This window comes from Solanum stenotomum, chromosome 10, assembly GCF_019186545.1.
Source record: "Solanum stenotomum isolate F172 chromosome 10, ASM1918654v1, whole genome shotgun sequence".
Lineage (NCBI taxonomy): Eukaryota > Viridiplantae > Streptophyta > Magnoliopsida > Solanales > Solanaceae > Solanum > Solanum stenotomum.
This window is the reverse complement of record NC_064291.1, coordinates 53004100-53016642: the sequence shown is the minus strand read 5'-3', so window position 1 is coordinate 53016642 and position 12543 is coordinate 53004100. Positions and strand designations below refer to the sequence as shown.

At 31.1% G+C, this 12543-nt stretch overlaps 1 protein-coding gene and 1 long non-coding RNA gene across 2 annotated transcripts in view; both read left to right on the top strand.

Annotated features, from left to right (window-relative positions):
* Window positions 1–12543, top strand: part of LOC125843168 (uncharacterized) — a 109814-nt gene that overhangs the window by 4511 nt on the left and 92760 nt on the right. The window contains exon 2 of the mRNA XM_049522388.1: window positions 7088–7183. Coding sequence (XP_049378345.1) covers window positions 7088–7183 — 96 coding nt within the window. The remainder of the gene's footprint in view (window positions 1–7087; window positions 7184–12543) is intronic.
* Window positions 7506–7993, top strand: LOC125841524 (uncharacterized). Its single transcript, XR_007443817.1, has 3 exons — window positions 7506–7543; window positions 7738–7790; window positions 7871–7993. It is a non-coding gene; the product is annotated as an uncharacterized LOC125841524 (long non-coding RNA).

The window sequence follows — 12543 nt, the reverse complement described above, 5'->3', positions numbered from 1 at the left end:
ATTTGGATGCCGATGGGATCTGGTTCCGGCGGTGATACATGGTCCATGTGTGGCCCCCATGGGTTCTGATTTGAGTATTCAGCGCGGACTGATTACGTCAACAGATGTGTATCGTAAGACAGACATGCATCACGACTACATGACATAATTATTGCATTTTGCATCACATTTACCTTATCTTTGTCTGTGATGTGTGGATTGTATCGGTTTACCCTTCTTATGTGGAATTTGATCTACTTGCTCTTATTTGTTGATCTGAGGTTAATGAGGATATATTGTTGGTTCTGGCTGTTGAATATGATCTGTTTAGTATAGGTTGGTTGGTTTGTTGCTAGATTGAAGTTTCGGTGGTTCGGTTGGGATTGAAATGAGTTGTTTGTAGTTGCTAGTTTTGCTTAGTTTAGAGTTACTTGCGAGTACCTGTGGTTTTCGGTGCCCACCCTTGCTTCTACAGAATTGTGTATGTTGACAGCTCTCTCAGATTCGGCTTAGTATTTTCTTTAGCAGATTGAGCTTCGGGACATACTCGAGAGGTAGCGGTTCATTCCAGTCGTGCCCTTGAGTTATCTTTACTTTCAGTTTTTTTCTATTTGAGAACTATACTCTGAGACTTGTATATTTTTATTCGAATTCTGTATTTAGAGGTTTGTACATGTGACTACCAAATTCTGGGTAGTGTTGAGTCTTAATTAAAGTCTTCCGCTTATTTATTATCTTTTATTCTCGTATTTCTACTTCTCTATCGTTGTGGTTGGGTTAGGCTGACGTGTCCGGTGGGAAATAGTCATGTGCCATCACATCCAGATTTGGGGTGTGACAATAATATTAGTTATTATCACTCACGATCAACATTTAATGATAATTACGTGGGTTGGGATTTCAAGTTTGTATGCCCACATTTTTGTATAATTTAGAATTTGTATAATATAATATGTATCAATATTTGTCTGGTATGATTTTGCATAATATAATTTGTATAAGTGTTTAAAGTAGATGTTCATATTTGTATAAATTCATTATTTCAAGTTTATATAAAAATAACTCAATTATTACAAACGTACCCGCAAATTATACAAACAACTTAAACTATAGCTACCGTCGGTAAATATGCAAATTATAATTATGAAGCATAATTAAGTTTATTATAATGGATATTTGTGAAATTTCCCTTTTTTTAATAAATAATATGTAAGATAGTTCAACCTGTGTAATTATCATTCTTTTGTTTTTTTCTTTGAAAAATAAGTTTTTATGTTATTTGTATGTAAGATTATTACTCCCTCCATCTCATTTTATATGTCACCATTTTGCTTGCATTAAGAAATGATGTAACCTTACCCTTCTACCCTTATTTAATGTTTTCTTAAGTCAACTCTATTAATAAATGACAAGATTAATTAACTATACTATTAAGGATATAATAGGCAAAATATGATAACTTATGCATAAATTTTATAAAATGACACGGAGGGAGTAATACAGTGTTAATCACAAATATTTATGTATATTTGTTTTACAAGTGATTTAATTTGATAAATAATAATCTACACAACTTAAAACTCTTAATTGTGTGGTCGGACTTTAGTCAGAAATATTTATTGTTTTAATTTATTTAACTTTTTTTAATTTAATATAAAATTTAAGAAAATAAATATTTAAATTTAAACTTTGAATATGAAAAAATTCTCCCTTCCCAAATAAAACTTTAGGCAGTATAAACCAAATTAATGAAACTTCAATATTAAATGATATTTAAAAAAATAAAAAAAAAGTTGCCAAAACAGTCAAGAAATGCGGGCATTTATAGTTACTCCACTTCCATATAGTTTCCTCTAAAGTTCTTTTAACAAGTTGTATTAGATTCTCCATGCTTTTGAAAGTTAAATTATATATTATATGATAAAATTAAAATAAATTTATTTTTAATTATAATTTTTATATTGTTAAATTATTTAAATTATTAATCATTATAATTTATAATATTTTTACATAGTTTATAAAGATATAAGATTTATTTTAAGAACTTTGAATATTCTATACCCAAAATTGAAACAGCCACATGAATTGCGGCAAGAGGGAAGAGTAGAATGTATTATGTATTACTAGTCANAGGGACCAAATTTATTTGCTTAACTACAACTTATAACCCAACTAATGAGAGTTATTGTGAAGTGACAAGTATTTCTTTACTCTTAGTTAGAGATTTTGAGTTTGAATCTTTTTGAATACAAAGTCATCTTTTTTAGGGAGCGATTTAGTCCTAATATGAAACTTTCTGATATGAATCTGAATTTAATCGACTTCAACGTGGAAACCGGAAGAATGAAAAATAATATTAAAAAAAACTCCATGTTAACTACATGGACAAGATAGTGATGTTACACCTACATGTCTTATCCCAGGTTACAACAACTTTTGGCCCAAAGGTTACCAACGTGGACAAATATAACAATCATACGTAAGATGTTCACACTAAACATTCTGTCACGACATAGTAATACACAGTTGTAATTAGAACATCTATCCCTGTGAAAATTAGATATGTTATAATTACCTTTTAGTCAATCAACAAATTTAAGATAATATAATTTTAATTTTATGCCAAACGATTCTAGTAGCAACATGTGTTGCAATTGTTAAGCATTGTTAATCGGTCTTTCTTCTCCATGATGGAAAAATACATTGCAAATGGAATTTACAGTACTTCAAATATAATTATACGAAATTGGCAGTATGAAAACTACATTATACACCTTCCAAAGTTATTCCAACTTTGTTTTGATCCATTTTAAATCATCCTTCATTTGAAATCTCAAAGGCATGTAAATGAAAGCCTCTTGAACTTCTTTCTCTGTGACATGCAACCTAAGGCAAGTGTTATACGAACTGAACCTTTCCTCAAACCATTGTCTGAGGGCGTTTACAAGACCAATAAGATCCAAGATAATGCATATGTTCATTCAAATGGTGTTGAACACATCTGCAATATAGAATCATCACAAATAATTTGACTCACACAATTTAGATGTTACTGGACCCCCAAACGAATGTGATATTTGTCATTCTGCAACCTTTGTGAAAAAGTAAGCTCGTAGGTAGCATTACTCAAGAATTTTATAATGTCTCAATAGTAAAAATGTAATAAGAACACGGCATGGACTACAAACTCTGCTCGCTCCCCGTGCTTTCGCACCTCAGCGTCGGTAGGGACGAGAGAGCTGCCTTCGCTTTTGGCGTTCCTTCGTAGATCTCCATATTTCACCCTTACACATGAAGTTCCACTCTCCTCTGTCTCAGTCAAGTATATCATCTATACCTTCATAAGTGAGGGAGTAAGGCTGCATATACACACCATACTCTTCAGACCCCATGTGAAATTTCATGAAATATGTTTGTATCATTAGAAGGATTAAATCAGCATCATCACATGTGAACCAGTGAACGAACACAAATTACAACTTTAAAAATTTGACTACAACTTTCTGTACAAGTACTATGCACGCAAATAAAGATCTTGGATGAACCACAAAGAATCGAGACAACATGAAACTAAAAGAGAACATTATATGTAGATTGTAGAGGCTATACTTGTACATGTCAGTTTAAGTTAGATTTCAATATTGTTTACCTCAGAAAAGTATCCACAATCCTTAAAATTTGGCCCCAGCTCCTACACATCAAACCAAAAGCTAAGATTTTAAATGTTGAAGTTTAGGTCATACAGAACAATTCACAAAAACTCATATTTGAATGGCTCGATTTCTGCAAGTACCATATAAAAAAATGACAAACTTTTATCAAAATGGATGAAAAGCTAGAAAAATAATTTAGCCACGTATATAAGTCAACTGGTGGTATCATTATTCCCTAAAAGTAGATAGTACAATTTTCAGCAAAAAAAAATTAATTCACAACAATTACATTTTCTCTATAAACTCGCTCAAGCACATATAGAAAATCATGTTATTAATTAATTCTTAGTTTAGGTGTTATTGAAATTAGCTGAAAAATTATGCAAAGTAATCAATGCAAATTTCAAAATCTGCCAATAATTCTTGTTGTCCATGTACTGCAAATGAGACGACATAAAGGAAAAAAAAACTTAAGCAGGTCAGGGAGCAAGATGCATAAATAATTGGCTACTGTTGTGGGGGTTATTTAATTATAACAACAATTCAATGCAATACCTATGTCAAAGCATATTAATTAATGGCTTTGATTCACCTGCTACAAGATGGTTGAGATCTCACACTATCCATCTTCCAAATTGGAGAGAGGAAAGTGGTGAAACTAATAAAAAGCTAGTTGAATTGTCATCTGCATTTGTATCTACAAACAATCAAAGAAGATTATAATTGAATGCTTTTGAGATGTAGAAAGTAGTTCATCATAGGCAGAAGATGTTGTTTGTCCTTCTAGATCAATGTGATAGATATAGATAGTGCATTTAATTTCTTGTACTTTACTTCTAATGACATGTTTCTCATCACCTAGAACTTTTTATTCTTCGTTTTCTTCATCTTTTACCGTATATTTTTACATAAGATTATATATATATAATAATCAACAACAACCTATTCTTGATAAAACAATATATCATTTCTCAATAGTAACACGAAAGTTCAGAAAGCCTAATGATCTAGAACGACAAATACAACTCAGTTTAATACTAAGAAGTAAGAAACATTTACCTTCAGGTAGACCTTTACAGAATAGAACAGGTCACTAAGTTTTGAAATTTCACTGTCTTCTCCATGGGAACTGCTAAAGCTCCTTTAATATGCTTCTCGAAGTTATAGTTAAAACCCCAAAAAGAAAAATATTTCTACGACGATTAAACCAACTAACCAAGTGGTGTTCGTAGCGCACATATGTGAATCACCAAAGCGAGAATTGAGATAACCAATTTTGTTATTAATGTATATCACATTTCATTGGAGCAGAGAATCGAGATAACCAATTTCGTTATTCATGTTTATCATAAACATTCACATAAGTAGATACCAATTTCATGAACTTCAAGTATCCATTTTTGGACCAAGACATAGGAGTAAATTTGTCAAATTTGTGAGCTTCTAATAAAATTCATTCGATTCAGAAAATTATAAATCTTTATGGACCAAAATATTCAAAATAAGAAGAAAATCAAGAGTCTATCGCAATCCTATCACAATGAAGGGAAGAAAGAGAAAGCAGAAAATACAACACACAATCAAACATGCATGATACAACCCAAGGAGAAGCTGAAACAGAGCAATAATCACGCATACATGATACGACTCAAATTTGAACTTGGAAAATAGATTGTTACCTGAACTGTATTTGCGTGTTGGAAAATTTCAACAATGGCAAAGCGCAAAATTTATTAATTTCCTGTAAATAAATAGACAAAATAAAGAAAAAACCAAAGAAATTAAGAACGTTTGATAGTATTTTCTCTACAATTTCAAGAGCTTCACAAAAAATAACCTAGAATGAAATGGAGAAAGTTGGAATGATCAGTTAACTATTGGAAAAAAGCTGCACTAAGCAATAACACGTGGCTTATGAAAGAAGTACCAATTTATGCCTTGAAATTACAAAAATGCCCTTATTTGTCTACTTGTTGGAATTGCACGGTACAACTTTTACAGCCAACGGTACAACTTTTGCAGCCATGTTCCTCCTTCACAACTCTCCCTTCTAAATAAGGGTAATATAATAAATATATACGTTCTCATAAAAATTGAACATTTATTAAATATTATTTTTAATTTATTTTAAGTTAATTATTAATATTTGTTATTATTTATTCTTCATTTAATAAAATTCTTAATTATTTTATATTCATTAAGAATAACATTTTATTATGTGCTAAAATATTTTTCTTAAGAGATCGTACCCTCCCAAATAATTCACTTAACAAGAACCAAAGAAAATATAAATTTGTGTCTTAAATTCCCAGATGAGATTTATTTTGGAACACACTTTTTTTCTGCTAAAGTAACACTTATTTGGGATGGAAGGAGTTCTAGTACACATACAATATCTTTGGAAATTTAGTCAAAGTTTGAATTAAGGTAAGTATAATATCCAAGATTTTATCAACTTATTCTTGACATAAATTTGAAATTTGGAGTTTCAGATGAATTTGGATTTCAACTTTCTAAAATTTATAATAATTTTTCAATTTGAAATAGTAATATTAATAGTAGAGTTCACAATCAATTATTATAAATACTCAATATTTGTTTAAGAGATTAATGTCAAAAACATATCTAAACTGTCCATTTTTTTTTTAGTTTCATACTTAAACTACTTATGAGTTTCATAACTAAACTATCACTTGTGAGTTTTAGAAATACATCCCTCTATATTATTACACTTTCTTCATGGTGTGTACTACACTCTCTCTTTTATTTAAAAAAATTGTCACATCACACTCCATATGGACAAAACATTCCACTTTGGCAAAAATTAAATAAATTATTAGTATAAGTTAAAATTAAGGATTAAAGAATTATTATCCTAAAAAATAATATATTTTTTAAAATATTTTTCTTACCCCATTCTATNCTCCTCAAATCATAAGTTAGATATTATTTTATTTTAAATAATAATTCTACCCCAATCCACCTAACCCTTCACTTTCAATTTTTTCTCGTTTTGTGTTAGATATATACATATCTTCTTAGGAAATATTTTCTTACTTATCGCCGCAAGACTTAAAACAAAATTTTTATTTATGTTATATTTGGTACACAAATAGAAAAATTATTCCTAAAATGGTATGTCAATATCTTCGTCATACTTTTCGTTCATCAAAGCCCTTGCCGTCCAATAATCAGTACACATTTACCCCTCCCACTAACAGATCACTTATTATGTACACGTGGCGCAATCCTACCCCACAATCCGAATTGACCAATTTTTTAACCCAAATTTCAAAACCTACCCATAACCCATTTAACCCACCCGATTTATCCACAAATAAACACATGGTTCTTCTGATGTATGTTAAGTGTCTGCTTGTAGGCAAACAAATTGTTTTGAAAGATGAACAAGAGGTGTATGTATTTACTTTTCGCTATTGGGTTGATTTTCAGAGGATCTCCAATCTGAAGAAATTGATGTCGATGAGTTGTTCCAGAAAATGAAGCAGAGTATTGGTACTGACGCAACCAGTGCAACATCCATATCTTCGGTAATTCACCAATTAGAAGATTTATGATTCAATAGACAGACCGAAGCATGGCCACAGTGCTCATGAACTAATAGAAATCCGTGCACACAATTCATTTTTGTCTTTCTATACCATACATTGTTCTTCCTGTTTGATGGTTAACTGATTTAGTTCTTTTATTACCTGTATGTTTCATATAAGTATCGAAAATGCAAAATGTTTCATATAAGTATCGAAAATGCAAAATGTTGCTTATGAATTTTTTTTCTCCCTGGCACTTCTTATGAAGCTGAATAAACTAAAGTACATGTCTTCTTTTAGGATATTGCAAAATTGCATTTATTGGTGCAGGTGATGCATTTATTGGAGCAGTTCTGTATGGTAAGCAAAATTATACTCTGCAGTCTTTATTCCTAATGTTCTTCCTTTAAATGTGTTATATTCCTGCATCACCCTTTTCCCTCTACGTGTGTCTATATCCATGCAAGTTTAAATCTAATGTCATTGTTCCCTTCATGCTTGATAAGGGTTTGTTATATTTCATTTCTCATGGATTTCCCACTTGCAATCTGCAGCTCTCTGTGCCAATATGCCACCAGAAAGAATGTTGTCATTTGCTTCTCAAGTGGTTGGTAGACTTTAGCTTTGTGTCTTATGTAAATTGTAAATGTAAAAGAAGCTAACTTGTGCATTGTGGGTTCATTGCAGGCAGCTATCGGGTGTAGGGCATTGGGAGCAAGAGCTGGTCTTCCCCAACTAACAGACCCTCGATTGAAACCCTTTTTATTGAACGATCCCCAAAATGTGGCCACATTGCTATAGAAGAGAACACAAGTCAATGTTCTGCAATATTTGTAACATTTTATGTGAAAGATTTGCCCATTGAGAACAAAACCTTCTGAATATCGTTATTGCGAGGCATATAAAGAGTTTAACTACTATGCAATGTGATGTATAATTTTTCTTTCTAATAGGTTCTGCTCTGCTTTTGTACTAATTGTTATGCGATTTTCATTGTTTTTTCTTTTCTTTAAGGTGGATTTGATGCACTTGATCCAAGGATATTTCGGAAACAGCCTCACTACCTCTACGAGGTAGTGGTAAGGCCTCCGTTTACTCTACTCTCCCCACACCCCACTTTGTGGAATTTCACTGGATATGTTGTATTAGTGAATGACAACAACATGTAGCCCTTTATAAAAAGTCTAATGTGGTAACATGGAGAGTTAAACTGTTAAAAGTAAATAGCCTGCTACAGTATGAATATAATATTAGTGCAAAGATCAATTAAGATGTTAGTGCTTCAAGTTAAATCCCTCATGCAACAGACAAACCAAAATTGGAAGTAAATCTTAGAAGTTTTACTCCCTTGTTTTAATTTATTTATCTGCTTTTTGACTTGGCACACAATTTAAAAAAAAGTAAAGAAGATTTTTAAATCTTGTAATCTCATACTAAACATACGTCAAATATACCAAAATGTCCTTTAATTTTATAGTTTTAAACATGACAATTGAAAAGTTGCAACTAAAAAGTTGTTAAAAATGGAAATAGACATTCTTTAAGAGATTCCTTCTTTTAAAACGGATTAAATAGAAAAATAGGACAAACAAATTGAAACATATGGGTAAAAATTTGTGTTCAGTCATGAAAAAATATTTTACCAATAACAGTAACATGTTTGGAGAAATAATTATTAAAAAAAACACAAGAAGAAAAGGTTCAATATCATATTGACATGGAATCACAAATTAAAAGATGGCAACTTTTGGGCTAAGTGATATGGAATAAATTAGAGAAATTAACTACAAATTGAGAAACTTGCACAACCAAGAAATTCAACATTTGCAATGGTACAACTTTCTTTATTTAATTTTATAAACAGAATCTTTTCTTCCCAATTTCTGTTCTCTCTCTCTATCCACATCCAAAATAAAAATAATAATAAAAAAGCTCAAGCTTTGTGATTATGTATATTAGTTGACAGCATTTGCTGTACAAACTGAACTTAATGATCCTTTTAACCTTTAATATATATATATATCCTCTCATCAAATCTTTGAAAAAAAAAAGAGAATTAAAAAAGGAGGAGGATCAAGTCCCTTTCAAAAGTACTATATTAATAGCAGCAGTAAGCCTTTTATTTTTGTTTCCACTTATGACTAGTAAATGTATTAGAGTCAGACTAATTTAGATTCGCATTGAATAGGACCCATTCAGAGTTAAGGCTTTCAATAATAATGTTCGGGCTTGAGAGTGGAGCCACCCGGTGTTCGGTGCCCATATTGAAGCCTAACGTGCCAGAAAGTTCTACATTAGGGGATAAAGCGCTCCCTAACAACTACATCATGCGTGTCTTGATTGACTCATACCGCGAATTCATAATGTCGAACTTGAGAGTGGAGATCTAACATCTATATATGATGCTTATAAAAGCTAACATGTAAAATATTGGATAATCAAAATATTTTTTCTTCCCTATGTAATTACCGAATCGAAATTTAATTATAGTATCAAACTTTTAAAGTTTCATATTTGATATCTACTAGTAGATGAAATTTCGTTGAAATTGGATGTGGATGTGGCCGTGACGTCTTTGAATGTTGAAAAAAGAGAGTGCATCAATATGTTAGGGAATAATGTTTTGTTTATTCTTTTTGAACCTTCTGACCCTTAAAATAGCCTAATTTACCCTTTCCACTCTTTTCCAATATAACATGTGACATTTAGGATGAGTTTGGTAGTTGGTACGAAAGAAAATGTTTTCGAATAAAAATATTGACACTCAATTTAGACAAGGCGCTTTTTTTCTATATATACACATTAAATCAACTGCTAATTCTATCTTCTTCATCTCTATATACACACACATTAATACTCTCTTGCATTGTCTCTCAACTTCAATTTTTCAAATGGCTAATAATTCAAGAATTGGCCTATTTTTGTTCCTAGCATATTCCACTTTCATGGCTACACAATCCTACATTTTCTATAGGTACCAGGAACAGAGCACCACAACTTGTTCCCTCACAGATTTTGGATTCTTCTTCACTATTCTACTCAATTTTCTACAGCTAAAATATCAAGGCTATAACAAGACTGATCCTTTTTCAACTCATCCGAAAACCATGAGAGTTTCTGTCACTTCTTTGGTCCTATACTGTTTAATATACGCTATTAAGCTGATTTTTTCTCGTCATTATATGTACAGGAAATTCTCCGACCATGTTATGATTTTCTTTAGTTCTCTATCTTTGGCTTCCACTGCCTCTGCTCTCTTCCCGGACTCTGTTTCCCCTGTTTTGTATTTCCTCTGTTTTCTGCTTTCTGGAGGTGAAATGCTACTTTGGGTTTTCAAGAAAATTATGCAAAAATTGGAAGAAGAAGAAGAACAGTATTTTGAGAGAAGGAGGATGAGTGGTGAACCAATTTGGAACTATCTAAGAAGGAGGGCAAATATGATTGTTTATCCAATGGAACAGAGGTTCACTCTTACTGTCTAATTTTGCAAGATACTATGTTTATTTCTCATTCTCTGTACTTTATAGTATGTTTATTTCTCATGTTGCTTCAAGATTTCAGTTGTAATACTAAGTTAGATGCATACCATGCATGTCTTCGGAGCTCGAATAAACTTGAATTTTGAATTTATGAATTCTAAATTTTAAAAAAGGCAATTTAATCCAACCGAAACTATCTATTTATTGCTTTTTCGACAAGTAAAAATAAACGGGAGATAAATAATAAAGACAAACCAAAATTTGAAGGAAATCTTAAAAGTTCTAAAAACAAGATTTTGAAGGAAAATAATATATTTTCCCTAGCAAATTTGAGTTCATTCATGAAAAAACATTTTCACCAAGAATAGTGTCGAATATCTTCCAAAGTGCAATGAAATTAATCCCTCCAATTCATTTTACTTGTCATGTTTTCCTTTTACAAATTCCTTAAAAATNATTTTGGATTCTTCTTCACTATTCTACTCAATTTTCTACAGCTAAAATATCAAGGTAATAACAACACTGATCCTTTTTCGACTCATCCGAAAACCATGAGAGTTTCTGTCACTTCTTTGGTCCTATACTGTTTAATATACGCTATTAAGCTGATTTTTTCTCGTCATTATATGTACAGGAAATTCTCCGACCATGTTATGATTTTCTTTAGTTCTCTATCTTTGGCTTCCACTGCCTCTGCTCTCTTCCCGGACTCTGTTTCCCCTGTTTTGTATTTCCTCTGTTTTCTGCTTTCTGGAGGTGAAATGCTTCTTTGGGTTTTCGAGAAAATTATGCAAAAATTGGAAGAAGAAGAAGAAGAACGGTATTTTGAGAGAAGGAGGATGAGTGGTGAACCAATTTGGAACTATATAAGGAGGACAAATATGATTGTTTATCCAATGGAACAGAGGTTTAGTCTTACTGTCTAATTTTGCAAGAAATATACAGAGAATGAGAGATTCTCTCTACTTTATACTACTATGTTTATTTCTCCTGTTGCTTCAAGATTTCAGTTGTTATTGTTGTAATATTAAGTCAGATGCATATCATGCATGTCTTCGACCTCGAGTGAACTTGAATTTTGAATTTTGAATTTATGAATTCTAAATTTTAAAAAATATAATTTACTACGTTCTTGATCTATTTTTCTATTTATAAACACAAATATAATATTTGTGCTAAATTTACGACACCTCCTATAGAGCATGGGCAACACTCTTACTCCAGCCTCGGTTGTAATTATTTTTCATATCTTCCTTGAACTCAATATATGTTATTCTTTGTTTCTCTTGTGAAGTGCCAAATTATGCACATGATTGGGGACTGACCTAAAAACTTCTGCTTAGGTAATCAATATAAATAGGATAGACAAATAAATTATCAATTAACTAAACTTAACTCTTATAAAATAACACACAGAAACTATCTATTATTGGTTCTTCGACAAGTAAAAATGAATGAGAGATAATATAGACTAACCAAAATTTGAAGGAAATCTTAAAAGTTCTAAAAAAAAGATGATTAGAAGGAAAATAATATATTTCCCTTAGCAAATTTGAGTTCATTCATGAAAAAACATTTTCACCAAGTGCAATAAAATTAATCCCTCCGGTTCATTTTACTTTATCATATTTTCCTTTTACAAACTCCTTAAAAAATTATTAAGTTGAAAAGTAATTTGCATATATTATCTTTATTTATTTATTTTTATCTCAATTTAATAACAATCTCTTTTTCACCACATTAATCAACTTTTGTCATATTTATTGAGCAAGGATAAAGATGGAACTAATAATTATTTCTGTCTTAATTATATAATGAGTAATGAAAATTAATTTTAATAAGCACGACAAGTAAAATAGATCGGAAGAGAGTAACAAAAAG